General features: G+C 38.6%; 1 protein-coding gene across 2 annotated transcripts; it reads left to right on the top strand.

Annotated features, from left to right (window-relative positions):
- On the top strand, positions 293-4598 carry LOC109844170 (alpha,alpha-trehalose-phosphate synthase [UDP-forming] 6-like). 2 transcript variants are annotated; one of them, XM_020413132.1, is made up of 4 exons: positions 303-390; positions 1829-3001; positions 3493-3766; positions 4034-4598. In XM_020413132.1, exons 2-4 carry the CDS (start codon positions 1833-1835, stop codon positions 4367-4369), a joined length of 1779 nt encoding a protein of 592 aa, XP_020268721.1. In that variant the 5' UTR covers positions 303-390; positions 1829-1832; the 3' UTR covers positions 4370-4598. The 2 variants fall into 2 exon arrangements, with proteins under 2 accessions (XP_020268720.1, XP_020268721.1); XM_020413131.1 differs by having other exon boundaries at positions 293-3001.

The raw sequence follows: 22729 nt of genomic DNA, 5'->3' as shown, positions 1-22729 counted from the left end.
GTACTGGCTGGACACGGTGCCCCATCCAGTGGCGCCCACGGCGGCCTCATCCACATCCACTTCTCGTCCCCCAAGCGGATATTTCAATGACCCATTTAGGGTAATTCCGTAATTCATTAACTTAATCCGAAACATTGATAAGACCACTCAGATTAAAGTTAACATTTTAGAGAGAGAAGGAGGTTCAGGGCTTTTATGTTTTCCAAATAGAGGCGTGTGTTTATCGAGCTTCCCACAAAATCTCTATTGTTGCTCCCCCCGTATAAAACCGCAGCAGCCTGTTTATTTTTTGTAGCGCTCTCTCTCTCTCTCTCTCTCTCTCATTTTCTCTCTCTTGGGAGCCTGAACTTATCAATGCCTGTAGAGAATTTGGCTTCTTAAAAAAATAGGGTAATAATCTGATCTCAAACTATTGTATTTTCATCTTTATTTCTGATTGTTTCTGTAGAAAAATCGAATTTTTGAGCTTATTTTTTTGTTGGTGATCTGGCTTACCTTGAATCTCAACTCCATTTGCTAACAGAGAGTTTATCTACAAAATTATCCTGATTCTATTCCTTGCTCAAATTCCTCATCCTTATCCGAGCTTGCTTGATCCCTTTACCCTCTCATCTTGGTTTCTTTTCTTGCGTTTAAAAGCCAAGGCGTGCCCTATTAAAGAATCATCAAGTCTCTTCTAAGATCTAGATAAAAGAGGTTTTTGGGAACAAAACCCACTTCTCATTTTCCTTTGATTACTCTTTTCGCTCATCGAAACCCCTTTCTTTAACACTGAGCTGATAGGATTTCTCTCTTTATCAATCTGGGTTTTCTTTAAAAGTTAGAAATAGATGTCTCTTTGATCAGCATTTTCTTCCTTATGGGTCACCAAAATGCTTTCCTTAGTGTCTCCCTGTTGATAATTCCCTTTATTTGCAAGTGGGTTCTCCATAAAAGTTAGCAATAAAAGAAGAACTTTTGATAAAAGGCCCATCTTCCATCTCTGAAATCTGAAAATGGTTTCAAGTTCTTACTCAAATTTACTAGAATTGGCCTCCGGGGAGCCCTCCTCCCTCGGCCGACTCCGTCGTGAGATCCCTCGCATTGTCACAGTCCCGGGCATCATCCCTGGCATCGATTCCTCTGATGAATCTGAGTCCGAGTTCAGCTCCCCTTCTTCTTCACCTCGAGATCGAACCATCATTGTAGCCAATCACCTCCCTATCCGGGCCCACCGCAACCCCGTATCCTCCAATGGCTGGAGCTTTTCTTTGGATTATGACTCTCTTCTCCTTCAGTTGAAGGATTCTATCAATGCATCACATTCTAAAAACATGGACTTCATCTTCATCGGCTGCCTTCGAGATGAAATCCCTGTTTCTGACCAGGAAATGGTCTCACAAATGCTTCTTGATACCTTCCATTGTGTCCCTGTGATCATGCCCCCTGATCTTCTCTCGAGATTCTATCATGGGTTTTGTAAGAACCACCTTTGGCCTTTGTTTCACTCTCTTCTCCCACTTTCCCTTTCTTCTACTCGCTATGACCGAACTTTGTTCCAGTCCTATGTGTCTGCAAACAAGCACTTTGCAGATAAGATACTCGAGGTGATTAACCCTGATCACGATTTTGTTTGGGTTCATGATTACCACCTCATGGTGCTGCCTACATTTTTGAGGAAGAGATTCAATCGGGTGAAGCTTGGTTTCTTCCTCCATTCACCCTTTCCTTCTTCTGAGATATATAAAATCTTGCCCGTTAGAGAACAGATCCTCCGATCGTTGCTCAATTCGGATCTGATTGGATTTCATACTTTTGATTATGCACGACATTTCTTGTCATGTTGTAGTCGAATGCTTGGCTTAACCTACGAGTCGAAGAGGGGCTACATTGGTTTGGAATACTATGGTAGAAATGTTAGTATCAAGATTTTACCAGTTGGAATTCATTTGGGTCAGCTCAAATCAGTCTTGAGCCAACCAGAGACAGAATCAAAGGTTGCTGAGCTTGTCGATCAGTACTTGTGCAGGGGTCGGATTTTGCTTCTTGGTGTTGATGATATGGATATCTTTAAGGGGATAAGTTTGAAACTTTTAGCATTTGAGCAGCTTTTGATTCAGCATCCAGAGTGGGTTGGAAGGGTGGTTTTGGTTCAGATAGCAAATCCTGCAAGAGGAAAGGGGAAGGATGTGAAGGAAGTGCAGGCCGAGAGTTATGCCATGGTGAAGAGGATCAATGAGAAGTTTGAGCAGCCTGGTTATGAGCCAGTTATTATGATCGACAAACCACTCAAGTTCTACGAGAGGATGGCTTATTATGTGGTGGCTGAGTGTTGCTTGGTGACGGCAGTGAGAGATGGCATGAATTTGATACCTTACGAGTACATAATTGCAAGACAAGGGAATGAGAAGTTGGAGAAGGTCTTGGAATTAAGTCCTTCCACACCAAAGAAGAGCATGTTGGTAGTTTCTGAGTTCATTGGTTGTTCTCCATCACTCAGTGGGGCAATTCGCGTGAACCCATGGAACATCGATGCAGTAGCCGATGCTATGGACTCGGCATTGGAGTTGCCTGAACCAGAAAAGCAGTTAAGGCACGAGAAGCATTATCGATATGTGAGTACCCATGACGTTGGCTACTGGGCAAATAGTTTTCTGCAAGATTTGGAGAGGACATGTAGTGATCACATTAGGAGGAGGTGTTGGGGTATTGGGTTTGGATTGGGATTCAGAGTGGTGGCTCTTGATCAGAACTTTAGGAAGCTTTCTATGGAGCACATTGTTTCGGCATATAGGAGGACTAATAGGCGAGCTATTCTGTTAGATTATGATGGTACGTTGATGCCCCAAGTGTCTATTGACAAGAGCCCAAGTCAGAGGTCAATTGAGATCTTGAATAGTTTGTGTCAAGATAAGAACAATGTGGTGTTTCTCGTCAGCGCGAGAAGTCGAAGCACTCTTGGTGATTGGTTCTCTCCTTGTGAGAATCTAGCAATAGCGGCTGAGCATGGCTACTTTCTTAGGTAAATAATTATCGATTGCGTATAAGTCTATTCAGTTTGCATGCTATACTCAAAATTTCTTAGTTTGCATTGTAGTGTCTTCATCAGATCAGATATACTGAGATAGTTTATCAGAAATTTCACCTCAAATATATCACTACTGTTAGGAAAGACGCAAGCATTCATTATTTAAACATATATTTTATCTTGGATCCTATTGAAGAAAGGACAACCTGGTTATAACTGAATTCATAGATTGCATACCGTTCTTATGATAAAACTTAGGCAAACAAGACAGTATTGACAAGATAAATCCAAATTGCTCAACCTAGATTGCGAGTTCCTAAGCAGCTTACATGGACACTAGTAACATCAGTCATAAGACCCAATTCTTATGTCAAAGGGGAAGAAACTATCATCAAACCCATATAAGTTGGGTTTGTCTCTTTTCATTGCTGCATCTTGGACAGTTTGATGTTATCAGGACATAACCTTTCTGTTTGTGTTCCCAGGTTGAAGAGAGATACTGAATGGGAAACATGTAATTCTATGGCAGATTGCAGCTGGAAACAGATAGCCGAACCAGTCATGAACTTATACACTGAAACTACTGATGGTTCGATGATTGAAGACAAAGAGACTGCACTTGTCTGGTCCTATGAAGATTCTGATCCTGACTTCGGTTCTTGTCAGGCCAAGGAACTTCAAGATCACCTTGAAAGTGTCCTCGTTAACGAACCTCTTTCAGTAAAGAGTGGCCAGAACTATGTGGAAGTCAAACCTCAGGTTAACACTAATCCTTCATTATGACTCCCATTTTTTGGGTTTATTGCAGATGCACCCGTTTTGCAATGACCGTTTTGCTACTTATCATCCACGTTCCATATTAACTATTAACACACATATACTATTAACACATATACTGATGCTGCAATTTTCCTAGTTTTTAAACTCTCATGTGAATTTATGCTTCAAGGGTGATGAGTGAGTTACACTTCTATTTTTTTAAATTAATTTTGTGCTGGTAGTTAGTACTTGCATTATAATACACAGGGAGTAAGCAAGGGATTAGTAGCTGAACGATTGCTTTCTACTATGAGCAAGAGGGGATTGTTGCCGGACTTTGTTCTATGTATCGGAGATGATAGATCTGATGAAGATATGTTTGAAGTGATTAGCTCAGCAATGTCTGGCCCGGGTACATCTCTATCATCCGCAGCTGAAGTTTTTGCTTGCACAGTTGGTCGGAAACCTAGCAAAGCTAAGTATTATTTAGACGACACAGCAGAGATTGTTCGGTTGCTGCAAGGACTAGCTTCGGTATCGGACCAAGCTTCATCGGCATCTGGGAGCTCGATTACAGCATCTGGGAGCTCGATTACAGCGTAGGGTGGCTTAGTGATGTGCAGGTAAAATTCTTTTTATAAGTCTCTTGTTGCAACCTCCTGAAATGTTGGGCGTTGGTTGCGTGTTAGTTTGTAAAGTAGGTAAAAAGTAACTTTGAAATATCTTGTTTTGTTTGGTGGCGGTTTGTGTTGTTTTAATTTTAAGTTAACATGTATATATTGCTGGTTGAAACTTTATTTGTCTGCAGTATATCATTCTCCTTTAATGTGTACTTTCTCCTTGAGTTGTAGTTGATCAGTAAATTGGGGTTAATCTTGAATATTTGGGTTTAATAATCAAACGTTATGATACGATTAGTAAGTGCGTTAGACTGCTCTCTTTCCCCTCTAGTTTTTATCTTTTGAATTCTTTACTTAAACAACATATGTTGAAGGTGGAATTTTTTTTGATCTCCATTTGGGAAATACATTTATCATTTATCTGTCATTTTAACAATCTCCTTTGGGAAGTTTTGTTGCCAAGTACGAGTTTGGAAGGTATTTCCAAGGGTTAAATTTCACAAAGCCCCCAGAACCTTTGGCTGTGTTGCGCATAACAAAAAAAAAAAAAAGCTTTGTGGGGTGAGCACAAAACCTTCCTAAACTTTGTTTATTCTGCATACCCCCTTAATTTTAGGGTGTCTCCCCAAAATTCCCTTGAACTTTGAATTTTTCTCATTGGATCTCATCTGAGAAGGAAGGCTTTTTTTTGTTTTTTTTTGGAGAGAGAGAATTTAGGAAGATTATGTGAGATAAATAAATTTTAGGGTCAACACTCCCAAAATTCAAGGGGTTATATAAACTTAATCCTATTTCAAATCCATCAGCTGAAAATTGTTCACTCTAATGTACATTGGTGACTATTTCTGTCGAGGCGGAATCCTTGATACATACAAATTTCACACAAAGAATGTCAGTCTGCAGAAAAATTTGGGCAAACGTGTTATCTCAATGCATGCATTTACAACAAGGAAGTAGACATGCCAACTGGCTCCGTTCAGTAATGGGCAGCAAAAGAAAATCTATATATCGCCTAGGATAGAGCTAGTTTTCAAACTCTCTTCTGCAAAGCAATTGGAAGAAACAACTAGCAAAAGAATTGCACAAGAAACCATAAAGCACAAATTACATACGTGCGTACAAAGATAAACATATACGATATCTATTTATATCTATATTACTTATAAAAGATAAACACATGCAATATCTATCTATACAAGATAAACGCATGCAATATCCATATCCATACTACTTATGAATGCATTGCTATGTGAAAACTTTTGAATGTATTTTTTGCCTTCTCAATTTCGATAATTCACAATTATACCTTTTATCTACAAGTAACAGTTCATTTATTATTCATAACCTCTAATTGACTATGGCTTCTGAATTAATTCATTAACAATTAATAAAAGTGTACATCTCATGTAAAATAATTTACTAAGTTATTATTTTTACATTATTATATAATTAATAAATATTTATAATAACTTATGAATTATTTTACAATTTTTATTAATATATAAATTATTAGTTATATTGTACGATAAATAGTATGATATTTACTCTTTAAATTAAGAATCACATTGTTATTTAATAATTATACAATTGAATAATTATTTAACAACTATATAATAGACTAATTTACATAATCATAAATAAAATATTTAATAATACTATAATTATTAATAATAGTATCAACTATTAATTCTTTAAGAAGAGGATAATAAAATAATTATACGTTTGTAATTATTCCTTGTATAATTATCTACTAATTATCTATAAGTTATATAAAATATTATTAAAGTAATAGTATAAAAAAATACAATTATACTATTATGATTATTAAAGTAGATTATTGTATTAAATAAGTGTTTAATATGGCATACCTATTTGAATAAATAGTAATCGTTTTTCAAACAATTTTTTATACAATACAATTTTATTATATAATCGTATTGATTTAAAGAAAATTTTATTTGTTACTTAATAATTTATATTGTTATTTTTTTAATTTTTCAGTCAATAGAAAACATATTCAAAACATAAGACAATTAAGCCCCAATGCAAAGCATGTGCACTGTACTAGTATTTGTTAAAGATAAAATCAAACTGAAATACCAAATATAAAGTCAAAGTTACTTCACTCAATTCTGTTTGTAGTATTACCCTATATATTCCAAATTACTAAACATCAACCAAAAGGACCACACAATACAATCTCTGTTGTTAAAAATCAACTAATAAAGATTATAGCATAAAATTAAACCCAAAAGAAAATCTTTTAGATTAGAAAAAACAGGCCTGACGGGAGCAGTCGTGTAATCACTGCCCTAGAAGATTGAGGACCCGCCTATCGCCCTGGCGCAGTTGATCCTCTCCCCCTAGCGGTAAAAGCCCCTGGACGAGAGTAGCAAAGCTTATGCTCAGACGAAGATGGTTGCCCAAATAAACCGTAGCAAATCAGAAAAGAGGCTTTGGAAGAAAAGAGAGAAGAAATGTTCTTGTTGTTGTGTTTTTCCACTTTCTCTTCGGCTGTTTATATAGTGTTGGGAAAGAACCGTTACAAATCAAATAATGAATACAAGATTTGTAACGTTCGACCATTACCCAAAAACCCGCAGCCGTTATGCACACAAAAAACGTGCAAAATAAAAAACAGAAGAACAAAAAACGTGAGCGTGTGCGGTGCGGCGTGGCGTGGCGCGCGCGTGCGTGCGGCGGCGTGGCGAGGCGAGGCGAGGCGTGGCGTGCATTAGTAAAACATATATATATATATAGGTTGGGCAACCTTTCGTATCGTGAATTCGGGAGAGGTGACTTCTAGCTTTGAACCTTTCCTTAGTGAGTTTATCGCCACCTGAGGGACATAATGGACTAGGCCTTGAATTAGGCCCCTTGAACTAGGTATTGACAAAAACACACACAATACGTCTTCGTCTATTGAGCAAAGCGGGTTGAACGTTAAAGGCCATGCTCATAGTAACCGTCTCATGAGAGTTTCTAGGGTTAGCCCTGACCCTCCAACCACGGCCATCACGGTTCCTCTCACGTAGGTAAGTCCTCAAAGGGTACTACAGCTGTTTATTTAATACCCCCCATAATACACACGTTGGACTTATTAAGAGTAAAACTCAGCCTAGCCAGCTGTATCATAAGAGCATCGTCATCATAGAGAAGGGGTAGTAGCACAAGCTACATAGTGATATATGAATATATCTGGGTCGATGCTCCACACGAGTGTCACTAGTCCAGCTTGTTTCTACCACATTGAACCGACATTGGGACTAAGTCTCCAAATAAGGGTTGAGTTCCCACTGTTAGTGACCTCTCTTATGGGCTTAACCCCATCTCCCTCGATGAATCCAGAATCACACTCCTGGATAATCCCTTAGTCAAAGGGTCAGCTAGATTTTTTTCAGACTTTACAAAGTCTAAGATCACAACTTTGCCTATCAGGCGTTGTACAAATTTATATCTTATTTGAATATGTCTGTTGAGTTTTTTATTTACATGCACTTGCTTTAGAAGCTCTATGGTAGATCTAGAATCAGAATGAATGGAAATAGGAGGAAAGGGTTTAGGGACCAAAGGAAGTTCAGAAAGTAGATCTTTTAACCATTCTGCTTCTGTGCAAGTGGTATCAAGAGCAATCAGTTCAGATTCCATAGTGCTCCTGGCAATTACAGTTTGCTTACATGATTTCCAGGATACAGCAGCACCACCAAAAAGAAATACATAACCAGATGTGGATTTTACACTGTTAGAATCTGTGACCCAATTGGCGTCACTATACCCTTCCATAGCATTAGGGTATCCAGTGTAAGTCAAGCAATAATCAACTGTGCCCTTCAAGTATTTGAATATTCTTTCTAAGGCAGACCAGTGATCTAGATTAGGGTTACTAGTATACCGGCTCAGTCTCCCTACAGCATAAGCTATATCGGGTCTGGTCCGGTTAGATATGTATAGAAGAGATCCAATCATTTGAGAATACTTCAGCTGGGAAACAGGTTCACCTTCATTCTTCTTCAAGGATATAGAAGAATCATAAGGTATTGAAACAGGTTTAGAGTCATGATAGTTGAATTTGATTAGTATTTTTCTCAATACTGTGAGAAAGACTTAAAGATATTCCTCTAGTATCTCTAGTGATTTTCATTCCAAGTATCATATCTGTAAGACCTAAGTCTTTCATGTCAAAGTTCTTAGATAGATAATCCTTAACTTTTGAGATTAATTCAAGAGAAGTTCCAAAGATAAGGATATCATCAACATAGAGACAGAGGATGACATAGTCATTGTTTATCACCGTTGAATAAACACATTTGTCGTGTCCATTCATAGTGAATCCATATTGTGCAGTGACTTTGTCAAATTTCTGGTACCATTGTTTAGGAGCTTGTTTAAGACCATACAGAGATTTAACAAGTTCGAGATTTAACAAGTTTGCAGACTTTGTTTTCCTAACCCTTGGCAATGAAGCCTTCAGGTTGGTTCATATAAATCTCTTCATCTAAATCACCATTCAGGAAAGCAGTCTTGACATCCATCTGATATATGATCAGCTTATGGATAGCAGCAAAGGCTAATAATACTCTGATAGTGGAAATTCGGGCTACAGGGGAATAAGTATCAAAATAATCAATGCCCTTTTGCTGAGTATAGCCCTTAGCTACTAATCTAGCTTTAAATTTATCTATAGATCCATCAGCTCTAAGTTTTTTCTTGAATATCCACTTACAGCCAACAGGTTTACAGCCTGGAGGTAAGTCAGCGAGTATCCAAGTATGATTTTCCATGATAGATGTAATCTCATTATCAATGGCTTCTTTCTAGAAAGGAGATTCAGGTGAATCCATTGCTTCTTGGAATGAGCTTGGATCACCTTCAACAAGAAAGGTAAAGAAGTCTTCTCCAAAATCCTTTTGAATTCTACCTCTTTTGCTTCTTCGAGGCTCAATGTCAAAAGGCTGGGAAGAGCTAGATGATGGTAGATCAGAAGGAATAGATGTTCTAGGATTTTCTGAGATTTTGGATTTGAAAGGAAAGATATTTTCAAAAAAGACTGCATCTCTAGCTTCAATGATAGTGTTTTTGGATATGTCACTAATTTCAGAGTTAATAACTAGAAATCTATTAACATTGCTATCTAGTGCATATCCAATGAAAGCAGCATCAACAGTTTTGGAACCAATTTTCCTCTTCTTAGGTTCGGGAATAGCTACATTTGCCAAGCAACCCCAAACCCGGAAGAAGTTCAGATTAGGAGATCTCCCCTTCCAACATTCATAAGGAGTTGTATCAGAATGTTTCTGGGGAATCCTATTGAGAATGAAACAAGCAGAGAGAAGAGCTTCACCCCAGAGATTTTCAGGTGCTCCTGAACTGAGTAACATACAGTTTACCATGTCCATTAGGGTTCTGTTCTTTCGTTCAGCTACCCCGTTAGACTGTGGTGTATAGGGAGCAGTAACTTCATGAATAATACCATGTTCTTGGTAATATTCAGTCATATCATTTGAGGTATACTCCCCCCCCACGATCAGATCTTAGGATCTTGATCTTCCTATCAAGTTGGTTATCAGATTCAGCTTTGTACACCTTAAACCTATCTAAGACTTCATCTTTAGTTCTGAGAAGATATGTGTAACAATATCTGGAGTGATCGTGTATAAAAGTCACAAAGTATCTCCTACCCCCTCGGGTGAGAACTCGGTTCGAGTCACACACATCACTATGAATTAATTCGAGGGGTTCAGAGTTTCTAGTTATAGACTTGAAGGGTTTTTTAGTGTGTTTCCCTTGAACACAAATCTCACATTTGGATGAGAGGTCAAAAGAGGATTTAGGAATAAGATTTAATTTGATCATTTTCTGTAAAGTTTGAAAATTGACATGTCCAAGACGTCCATGCCAGACATCACAAGATTCAACAATTTGAACAATAGAAGACTCAGAAATTTTATTAGAACTGGAATTGATTACATTGAGTTTGAAAAGGCCATTATAAGTAAAACATTTTCCTATGAAAACATTGTCCTTTATAATCACAAATTTATTGGATTCTTTTACAATCCTATAGCCAGCTCTAAGGAGAAGAGATTCACTGATCAAATTGCGACGGGAAGAAGGAACATGATGAACATCTTGCAGATTTAGAGCTTTCCCAGAGGTCATGGTGAGCTCTATACATCCACTTCCTATTATTTATTTGGTGGAGTCATCTGCTAAGCTTATGCTTCCTCCACGTGATTCCTGGTAATTTGAAAACGAAGAGCGATCATTGCAAACATGAATATTAGCTCCGGAATCCAAATACCAATCAATGGAAGAAGTAAGGGAATTGACAAGATAGGATGAAGAGGCTAACCTGAAGGAAGTTGGATTTTCTTCAATCATATTAACCATGTTGGATCCGTTTCCTTTAGGAGCAGGTTTAGCTGGTTCCTTCTTCCGAAAGAAACAGTTGGGAGCAAGGTGGTTGGTTTTACTACAGACATAGCAGAACTTTCCATCAGATTTATGACTGGAAGAGTTGGAATTGGATTTGGAAAAGGATTTGTTGAAGGATTGTTGGTTTTTCTTGAATTTCTTCCCTTTGGGTTTGAAATTCCTAGACTTAGGCTTATCCTCTACCAAGTTTACTTTAGCTTTTGATTCATACTTGGTTTTAGAATTTTGCCTATGCTGGTCTTCAATATGAATAGCCTTGAGGGCTTCGGTTAGGGTTAGATCTCCTTGCTTGTGTCGGAGATCTCTAGCAAATTTAAACCAGGATGAAGGGAGTTTATCAATCAGACAGGAAACTTTATAATCATCAGTAAATGTGTTTCCTTTAGATTGGAGGTGACGGAGGAAATCTTGAAATTCATGAATTTGTTCATTAATGGGTTTGTCATCAACCATCATGAATTTATTGAAGGAGGAGGAGGTGAAACGCAGAATTCCGGCATCATCATAGCCATATTCTGCTTCAAGAGCATTCCATAGGTCCTTAGCACTTTTGGACTCATAATAAATGTCATAGAGGTTGTCCGCTAGTGCACTAAGAATCCTATGACAACAATGATAGTTGATATCTTCTGGTTTCATAGAGCTAGAAAAGGAGCTAGCGCCAGAGCCAGAAGTAGAAGGAGCAGGTTGTTTAGGATCAGGAGTCAAAGGTTGAGAGCCGCTAGTTGAAGACTCGGGTATGTCAATAGCAGATAAAAGACCTAATGTGGTAAGCCAGTATCGCATATGATTAGCCCATCGTTTATAATTAACTCCGGTGAACTTTTCAGGTTTGACACTTTTGGAAAGATCAGGTTTAGACATAAGTCCAATTTAAGTTTACTAGTCTAGGTATTTGGTATCTGACGGGATGAAAAAAATTTTGTCAATACCACTAGACCAGAGAAAAGGAAAAGACTCCTAAGCCAAACTCCTATAGTGAAAAGATTAAAGTTTTACCCGGGTAGTTAGCCAGGTAAGGATAGTACTAGAGGTTGATCAAGGATCATTTAAGTACCTCGTTTCTTGCAGAACGCGTTACGCAACCCTTAAACCTTGCCTTAGACACCAACTAATCCAAGAAAACTTAAACCGGTTCAGTTAAGGATTTTGTTTCTTAGAAGTAATATGTAAACAATTTTTTTTAAATGAACAGTAAATTTTTTAAGTGAAATTAACAGAGAAATAAGAACTAATTAAAACAATTAATTTAAAATCTAAATTAACAATAAAATTTGTTCTCAATCTTCTAGATTTTGTTAAAAATCAACTAATAAAGATTATAGCATAAAATTAAACCCAAAATAAAATATTTTAGATCAGAAAAAACAGGCCTGACGGGAGCAGTCGTGTAATCACTGTCCTAGAAGATTGAGGATCCGCCTATCGCCCTGGCGCAGTTGATCCTCTCCCCCCTAGCGGTAAAAGCCTCCGGAAGCGGCCGGCCTCTGAACTCGGGCGAGAGTAGCAGAGCTTCTGCTCAGACGAAGTTGGTTGCCCAAATAAACTGTAGCAAATCAGGAAAGAGGCTTTGGAAGAAAAGAGAGAAGAAATGTTCTTGTTGTTGTATTTTTCCACTTGCTCTTCGGCTGTTTATATAGTGTTGGGAAAGAACCGTTACAAATCAAATAATGAATACAAGATTTGTAACGTTCGACCGTTGCCCAAAAACCCGCAACCGTTATGCCCAAAAAAAAACGTGCAAAATAAAAAACAGAAGAACAAAAAACGTGAGCGTGTGCGGTGCGGCGTGGCGCGTGTGGCAGCGTGGAGAGGCGCGGCGTGGCGCGCGCGCGTGTGTGTTGTGCAAAGCCCAAATATAAAACCCAAAAACACTATTTAAAGCCCAATATGAGATGAAGCAATATAAACCTCTTGGACTTCCTTTTATTTTTCAATGTGGGACTATTCACAAAGGTAAAATTGCCTTTCATGAGCTAAACGTCCAACAATCTCTTCGATTGAAGAGGAGAAGTAAGAAAGCGAACACAAGTAGTAGAAAATTTTCTTGTTTTCAAGAGAGGGCCTCTTCTGTGCTCTCCCTAGGCGGCCATCCGATTTATAGAGGTGTTGCGCAACTCCTTTTTCCGCAGCCCTTTTCCTTGGGATCAGGAGCATAATTGCTCCTAGCACATGCACCCGCTTAGGAGCTAATTCGATGTAGTGGTCGATCTTCCCTTTTTAGCTATTGACTGATCTTTACCGGTCGGTTGAGCAGCTAGTTTTTTTGGCAAATATCAGGCGAAAGTAACTTTCGTTTTCTATCTTAATATGAAGTCAATTATCAGAAAAATACTGATGTGAGATAGAAACACGATATCAGTACAAATGTGCATTTAAGACTCACAATATCATACGATGTTTATTTCACCTATTTAAAAGTTTAGAGACTAGATCATCTAAAATCCCAACTTTGCTTTTACTTTACTCTGACACCCCTTTTGATAGGCACAGAATGCTCATTCCATCTATTCATGGTCACTTACCAAATAAAAGAAGTTTATAGAAGTTGGAATGCTTATTCCCTAGCATGGGTTATTCCCACTTTATGCGGGAATAGTCATTAGCAATATGTTGGCAAGAAATGAGCATTCCAACTGAAGGGTTTTTATTTACATGAAAGTGAAAAATTAAAAGTGTGAAAGCCGCACACTTTCATCTCTTCTTCATGTGTTTGTTTTAGGGGTTGTTTGGTTTGCTGCAAAAATAAATTATAGCAAATGTTTTAACAACAAATATTCCATACAACATTTATTGTGGGAAATCAACTTCAAATTTATTGTTTGGATATCTGCAATTATATTGTATGAATTGTATTTTCTAATGCAAGTTTAACATTTGGTTGAAAAGCAATTAGTAAAGCTAAATAATTTTCTATATAAGGTAACTTGGATGTAGATGATTTGTACTTTAGATTTATAAAGATTTATTTTGATGAGGTGGATTATTTTTATTTTTGTAATTTCTCTTTTTGAAACTTGCGGCTTTTTCTCCCAACAAATTTGTCGTAGGATTTGTTGCGAATTTTTTTTATACAAAATGCAAGTTTATTGACTTTTCTAATTACAGAGTTATAATCAAATATTGTATCTACAAATTCGATTTCTCTATTTATATTTCTCTATTTATATTTGCAATACTATTTCTATCCAACCAAACAGTTCTTATTAAAAGTGTGGGTGAAAGTCAAATGCAAATGATATGCCACATAAGGATATAATGCAAATTAAACTTTCCCTAAAACATTACTGAAGTCATATGAAAAAGGGAATGTGTGAACATGTTAACTTTTATTATACATTTCTATTATAGCCTGCAAATAACTAAGTGTTAATCTTTCTTGGGGAGCCGACGGGTGTCTCGCTTCACGCTAGATCTGACATGGTTAGAGCCCAGACGACTCGAACCACTTCTGTGGCCGACTCTATAGGCCGGCAACTTATATGGGCAACTCAAAAGGCGGTACGTGTCGGCCTACCTACCAGATTGACCATATAAGTTCTCGCACTTAGCTTACCACCTCAGGCCGACAACTTGCGTGGCCGACTAAAAAGGCGATGTTTGTTATCCCTCAAGTAGACGACTAAAGAGGCGGTAGTTTCCTTGAACCACTCGTCGATAGCCACCTACCCTCGCATTAACTGCTCTGTCAAAGTCATTATTGCTCTTGCCCCATAGTTTCGTATCCAGTTAGCTCTAAGAACATGTTGTTCTCCCCACATTGAATGACTAGATGACTCACCCTCTTCAGCGGCCGACACCTGTAAGGCATCTGTCGTCTCAGCTGCCTGCCTAGACTAGGCCCAAGTTACCCTTTTATCCTTTCGATCTACTATAGAAGGAAACTGCACTGCATGGGGTAACTTTTTATGCTTTCATGCAACTTTGAATTCCTCTTCTTCACTTACTTCCTATTTTCCTACTCAAGTTCATACACTAACTTGATCGTTGGAGGAACAACCGGAAAACCCACCTCTGGCCTCTCACAAACTTTTTTATGTGCAGGAGAGAACATCAGGCTCTAGAACCAGATCTGAAGAAGCTTGAGAACCCTAACCCAGTACCAATTGCTAAATAAATCCCTAACCCTGTTCGATAACTGACATCAACAGTTTAGCGTCTACTGTGGGGCCAGTCATCCTTCTTCATGCGACATGTCTGGTTCTGAGCGTTCTGGTCAAACTTTCGACCCATTACCTAGAGAATCGCATGCGGGCTATGTCACTCAGGCCCAGTTGGAAGAATATACGCGAAGGATCTCTTAGTCTCTCTAGCAATAATTTGCTACTTTCACCAATGGGCTCCTCAGTAGAATTCCTTCCCAACAACCTGCCACATTATTTGTTCCACTACCTCTGACAGGCTAGCCCTTTGTCCCTCTTCTACCTGGGCACCTCGTACAGGTTGGATAACAGGGAGACCAAGCTGGGCACTCCTCTTCCCCACCTCGCTAGCAAACTTGCCTTACGACTCCTTCTCGGCAGCATCAGCAGTGCATGGAAGCAATAGGGGAGAGTCCTAGTTTCAGTCATGACGGCGAAGAGTATGCTATAGGGGCGCCATCACACGGCCGTCATCACGTGGCTGTTGGACCCTAGAGGGGGGGTGATTAGGGTCAAGAGGCTCTAATATGCAATTAAAAAACAGAACAAGCAAAACCACAAAATAGTAATGCGATAAAAGAAAGAGAGATAGAGTTAGAAGTTCGTTATCCTTGACGCGCGATGTGTTAACGAGGTTCGGCCCTCTGGCCTACGTCCCCGCTCCCCACTCTCGAGGAGAAATCCACTATCCACCCGGTTTGGAAGCCGGAACTTCGTCTACACAGTGATCTCCACAGATCTCTCTCACAACACAGTTTGATCTCAACAGATCACACCCTCACAGTAGATCTTACACAAGATCTCAACCTCACAACAGAAGAACAGATGCAAGAACCTCTCTTTACACAGCCCCTATAGCAAAGAGTAGGTTTACAGAAGCTGGGAAGTGAAACACACTTAAAACAGAGAGAAAAACAGGATTTGAAAATTTATCTCAGGAAGCAGAAAGTTCTCTCTGGTTTTCAAACGTTAGGGCTGAGGAAGAAGAAGAGGTCTGGGGGGTTTATATAGAAAAGTTTAAATCATTTTAAAACAAAAACAAATCTTCCCAAATGAGATAATAATCTCTTCTTCAGACCCTCATCACAGACTGTGCCAATCACTAACAAGTGAAAGCACAGTGTTCGATGTAAATGACCGTTTAAAAAAGTCGCGGCTGACCAAAGGGAAAATCCGGTTGACCGAAGAGAATTTCGGTCGACCGGAAAAAGCCTTCGGTCGACCGAAAAAGTGCTTCGGTCGACCGACCGAAAAGTTCGGTCGACCGCGAGCAGCTAAGGAAAATATGGAAAACAAGTTCGGTCGCCCGACCGAAAAATTCGGTCGCCCGCGAGCAGCTAAGGAAAAATGGTAAAACACGCAGAGACTCATCGGTCGACCGGCACGGTCGACCGATTAAAGATTGAAAATTCGGTCGACCGTACCGGTCGACCGACGACAATCTGGAAAAAATGCTGAAGAAATGTCATAGGACCGGTCGACCGGACCGGTCGACCGATTTCTGATATTTTCTGAAATCTGATTTTTGACCAACTTGAAATATTTGCAAAATATTTATTTGACCTCTGAAAATTCTGAAACTTTGTAAAATGTTTTTAATACTAAAAACAAACTGCTTGGAAAAAGAATTTTGCAGATAGGTACTCATACTTGTGAAAAATAGTATTTTGTGAAAAACGCTTAAAAACATAAGTATGAAAACGTGTGTGTGATTCCCAATAGCTTCAAGTAAACTCAGTAACTCTTTGCCTACATTCTAGCACTAGAGAGAAAAACAAAAGAAAGCTAATATCCTCATATAGAGAGCAATATACTTGAGCTTTGATATAGCTTGAATCGGATGAAGCTTTTGATCGAATTTGTCGTTCTTGAAATAACGTTGCTTCATCTCTTGGCCTCCTCCTCCTTTGGATATCTTCGTTGTAGCATATATTCCATCCATCCTCCATTAATGGCACTAACGAGCTTGACAAATGAGTTTACTACATTTACACTCAATAAGCCATTAGTACCGATAATGGTGGTTGTAAGAACATCATCAAAACATAAGGGCTAACAATCTCCCCCTTTTTGATGATGACAACCAACCATTATATAAGAGCAAAAATAAGATAGCTTATAGATAGGTGCTCCCCCTATCTATGAGCTCCCCCTAAATATATGCAACAAATGAGGAGATTTCTCTCCCCCTTTGTCACCATCAAAAATGGGGTAAAGAGAAATGCCAAATGCAAAATGCAACTAATCAAGCAAGCAATGTAGAACTTTCACATAGTGCATAAGCCCAAACCATTTCTTATGCGACAAAAATCATCCTCTCCAAGAGGCTTAGTAAATATATCCGCTAGTTGAGATTTGGTGTCAACAAATACTAGGGATACATCTTGTCTCTCTACATGATCGCGTAAGAAATGATGGCGCACGTCAATATGCTTAGTTCTAGAATGCAAAACCGAATTTTTGGAAATATTTATGGCACTTGTGTTATCACAAAAGATTTTAATATTTTGAAAATTCAAATCATAGTCAACTAAACTTTGTTTCATCCATAAAACTTGAGCACAACATAGGCCGGCGGCAATGTATTCCGCTTCCGTAGTGGACAATGCAACACAATTTTGTTTCTTGGAAGCCCAAGAAACAAGGGAATTTCCTAAGAATTGGCATGTTCCACTAGTACTCTTGCGATCTACCTTACATCCGGCAAAGTCGGCATCACAAAAACCATATAAATCAAAAGTGGTGCTTTTTGGATAAAACAAACCAAGGTTAAAAGTTCCATTAACATACTTAATGATCCTTTTAACCGCAATTAAATGAGATGCTTTTGGAGAAGCTTGAAAACGTGCACATGCACATACACTAAACATGATGTCGGGTCTACTAGCGGTGAGATAAAGAAGACTACCTATCATACCTCGGTATAGTTTTTGGTCCACATCTTCACCACTCTCATCCGCATCAAGCTTAACACTAGTACTCATGGGAGTAGGCGCATGCTTAGAATTCTCCAACTTAAATTTCTTCACCAATTCCTTCGCATACTTGCTTTGTGAAATGAAGATCCCATCCTTAGTTTGCTTGACTTGGAGCCCGAGAAAGAATGTAAGCTCTCCCATCATACTCATCTCAAAGTGATCCTGCATAACTTTAGAAAATTCCTTGCACAAGGATTCATTAGTAGCACCAAAAATAATGTCATCCACATATATTTGAACCAAAATGAAATCATTTTTCCTTTTTCTCACAAAAAGTGTGTTATCAATTGTTCCTTTTGAAAAACCATTTTCAATAAGAAAACTAGAGAGGCGAGCATACCAAGCCCTAGGAGCTTGTTTCAACCCATATAAAGCTTTTTGTACCCGGTAAACATGATTAGGAAAAGCATGATCTATAAAACCGGGGGGTTGCTCAACATACACTTCCTCTTCTATAAAACCATTTAAGAAAGCACTTTTGACATCCATTTGAAATAGTTTGAAATTTTTAAAACTAGCAAATGCCAAAAACATCCTAATAGATTCCAACCTTGCAACCGGTGCAAAGGTTTCATCATAGTCTATGCCCTCCTCTTGATTGTATCCTTGGGCAACCAAACGTGCTTTATTTCTAGTTACAATGCCATGTTCATCAAGTTTGTTTCTAAAAACCCATTTTGTACCAATAACACTAGCATTGTTAGGTCTAGGAACTAACTTCCAAACTTCATTTCTTTGAAAATTGTTTAATTCTTCATGCATAGCCAAAACCCAAAACTCATCATTTAAAGCATCATTAACCTTTTTAGGTTCTAGTTGAGATAGAAATGCAACATTACCACATTCACTCAAGGCTTTTGAGCGAGTTATAACTCCTTTTGAAGGGCTCCCAATGATTTGTTCCTTTGGATGATTTGATGTGAATTTCCAAGCTTTAGGTGGTTCAACTTGATCTTGAGCGTTTGTGCTATCCACATCCTTTTGAACTTCTATAGAGGGAGTGTCATTGATTTGCAACAAGTCCAATCCTCCCTCAATATCATCATCATCATCTTTCCTAGGCAACACAACTTGAGAGCCAACATTAGTCTCATCAAAAGTAACGTTTATAGACTCTTCAACAACGAGGCTTCGTTTATTGAAGACCCTATAAGCCTTACTTCGAGGTGCATAACCCAAGAAAATACCAACATCAATTTTGGAATCAAATTTATCATGGTGATCTTTTGTATTTAAAATAAAGCATTTGCAACCAAAGACACGAAAATAACCAATGAAAGGAGTTTTTCCATAATAAAGTTCATAAGGAGTTTTCTTAAGCTTTGGTCTAATCAAAACACGATTTAAAACAGGGCAAGCCGTATTGACGGCTTCCGCCCAAAAATATTTTGGTAAATCAAATGAGTTTAACATAGTGCGTGCCATCTCTTGTATGGTACGATTTTTCCGTTCAACAACACCATTTTGTTGTGGTGTTCTAGGAGCGGAAAACATATGAGTTATACCATGATGAGCACAAAAATCATAGAAAAATTCATTTTGAAATTCACCACCATGATCACTTCTTATTTTAACAACTTTCAAATCCTTTTCATTTTCAATTCTTTTAACATGATTAGCAAATTCTTCAAAACAATCATTTTTCTTAGCAAGAAATATTGTCCATGTAAAACGAGAAAAATCATCAATAATCACAAAAACATAGTGTTTGCCTCCAAGAGAGGTAACACGCATAGGACCAAATAAATCAAGATGAAGTAATTGCAAGGGTTTAGAAGTCGATACCTCATGGATGGATTTGAAAGAAGACTTTGTTTGTTTACCTTTGGCACAATCCTCACAAATTGTATCTTTTATGAAGTGCAAGCTAGGTAGCCCTTTCACAAGATTCTTCTTAGACAATTTTGATATTAACTCCATATTTGCATGTCCAAGTCTCTTGTGCCAAATCCAAGGATTTTCATCAATTGCCGCAAGACACTTCACATCTTGATTCACTAACTCATTCATCTCAAAAATGTAAACATTAGACTTGCGATTTGCAATAAAAACAATTTTTCCATCCATACTAATGATGCATTTATCCGGTTTAAAAGAAATATCAAAACCTTTATCACTTAATTGGCTAATGCTAAGAAGATTATGATTCAAGCCATTTACTAAATAAACATCTTCAATAATGGGTGAGGGTTTCTTACCAATAGAACCGATACCAATGATTTTACCTTTCTCACCACCACCGAAGGAGACATTGCCTCCTTCAATCCTTGATAGGGTTGCAAATAACTCTTTGTTGCCCGTCATATGATGTGAGCAACCACTATCAAGGTACCACATCTCCTTACGTCGTTGCCGTGACGTTCCCTACAAAAGAAGAAGATGAAGGTGTAGTAGCTTTAGGTACCCATGTCTTGGGTCCTTGGTGGTTAGTAGTTTTGGTACCTTTGGGTACCCATATCAAACCATAAAAATCTTCATTGTCTTTAATTCTACAATGAGTAGAAATGTGTCCATGTCTCATACAATAGGTGCATACAAAATTTCTTTTGTATGTACGAATGTTAGAACCATGAAACCTATTTCTACCATGGTGATTGTAGTTGGCATAAGCATGAGTGGGTCTAGTCCTACAACCCTCAATTTCTAGTCTTTCAATCTTTGATCTTAATTGCTTGTTCTCAAAATCGAGATCTCCAAGCAATTCATCTTTTAGAGCAAGAGAGGTTGTTAGTTGTTCTAGCTTAATATCACAAGAGGCATGCAATTTTTTGAAAGAAGAGTATTCTTTAGACATTCTTTTAAATTCAAAGTTCAACTCTTCTAAAGCCATAGCTATGTCACATTGCATATAAAAAGATTCACTTTCGGCCTCGGATATTACCTCATGTTCATTTGCCATGAAACAAACATTTGGGTCATGAAGAGCAAGTTTGGCTCCTTCTTCATCACTATCCGAGTCACTTGGTTCGGATTCTTCCCATCCGGCATACATAGCCTTCTTCTTCTTGTACTTCATGTACTTTTCTTTGAGCTTGGGGCAATCCTTAGCGATGTGACCCGGTTCATTGCACTCAAAACATTTACCTACACGAGAGGAAAACTTGTTGTTAGATCGAGGGTTAAATTTTTTGTTCATTTTTATAAGTCTAGAGATTCTTCTAGAGAGATGAGCCACTTCTCTAGAAAAATCAACTTCACTCTCCGACGACGAAGATGAGTTGTCACTAGCTCCCTTGAGAGCTATGGTCTTCAACTTTGGTGACGGCTCCTCAACTTCTCGTGATGGCACTTCCTCCTTCTCCTTCCCCTTGAGCTTCTTCTCATGCACTTTGAGCTTTCCGATGAGACTATCAAGAGCTAAGATAGTGAGGTCATGAGCTTCCTCAATGGCCGTAGCCTTGGGCTCCCATGCCGGAGTCAATGAGCGAAGTATCTTGTAGTTCATCTCTTGAATGGATAATTGCTTATCTAGACCATGTAATTCATTGATGATATTAGTAAAACGGGAAAACATAGCATCAATGGATTCATTAGGAAGCATTTTAAATAGCTCATAATCATGCATGAGTCCACTAATCTTAGATTCCTTAACTTGGGGTGTTCCTTCATGTGTGACACATAATTTTTGCCAAATTTCGTATGCGGTTGCACACGTGGAAACCCTATTGTATTCATTGGGGGAAAGACCACAGATTAAGGCGTTCATGGCCTTAGCATTGAGATTGGCAAGGTGCCTTTCATCATCGGACATGTTCTCAACTTTGGACTTCTCTACATATTTCTTTTCTATAAGCCCTAGGATGTCAAGATCAATGCAACGAAGGTAAATTCTCATCCTAGCCTTCCAATAAGCAAAATTGGTCCCTGTGAAGAGAGGTGGTCTAGTGGTGGATTGTCCTTCCAACATATGCATATTCAAAGAGGCCTCCATTAGATCTTTTCTCTAAGGTTGTTAAACCAAAAACTGATATAGAGACCAAGCTCTGATACCAATTGTTGGACCCTAGAGGGGGGGTGATTAGGGTCAAGAGGCTCTAATATGCAATATAAATTCAGCACAAGCAAAACACAAAACAAAAATGCGATAAAAGTAAGAGAGATAGGGTTAGGAGTTCGTTATCCTTGACGCGCGATGTGTTAACGAGGTTCGGCCCTCTGGCCTACGTCCCCGCTCCCCACTCTCGAGGAGAAATCCACTACACACCCGGTTTGGAAGCCGGAACTTCGTCTACACAGCGATCCCACACGATCTCTCTCACTACACAGTTTGATCTCAACAGATCACACCCTCACAGTAGATCTTACACAAGATCTCACCCTCACAGCAGAAGAAAAAAGTAAAAGACTCTCTCTTTACACAACCCCTATGACAAAGAGAAAGGTTACTGAAGCTGGGAAGTGAATCACACACAAAAACACAGAGAAAAACAGATTTGAAAATTTTCTCAGGAAAACAGAGCTCTCTGGTTTTTGCAAACGTTAGGGCTAGGGAAGAAGAAGCAGTCTGGGGGGTTTTTATAAAAGAGTTTAAACCAATTAAAAACAAAAACCCAATCTTCCTATTTAGGAAGATAATCTACTTTTCAGGTTGTTACCTCAGACTGTGCCAAACACTATTAAGTGAAAGCACAACAAACGAGGCAAAACGACCGTTTAAAAAAGTCGCGGTTGACTGAAGGAAATTTTGGTCGTCCGAAATAAACATTCGGTCGACCGAAAAACTTAGTCGGTCGACCGACCGAAAAATTCGGTCGACCGCGAGCAGCTAAGGAAATATGGTAAAATACG

This window comes from Asparagus officinalis, chromosome 6 (assembly GCF_001876935.1).
Source record: "Asparagus officinalis chromosome 6, Aspof.V1, whole genome shotgun sequence".
Lineage (NCBI taxonomy): Eukaryota > Viridiplantae > Streptophyta > Magnoliopsida > Asparagales > Asparagaceae > Asparagus > Asparagus officinalis.
This window is presented reverse-complemented; position numbering and strand designations above follow the sequence as displayed.

Coding starts and splice junctions, on each gene's coding strand:
- LOC109844170 (XM_020413131.1), top strand. CDS start 996: ATGGTTTCAAGTTCTTACTCAAATTTACTAGAATTGGCCTCCGGGGAG. Junction 3,002..3,492: donor GAGCATGGCTACTTTCTTAG/GTAAATAATTAT, acceptor TTGTGTTCCCAG/GTTGAAGAGAGATACTGAAT. Junction 3,767..4,033: donor ATGTGGAAGTCAAACCTCAG/GTTAACACTAAT, acceptor TATAATACACAG/GGAGTAAGCAAGGGATTAGT.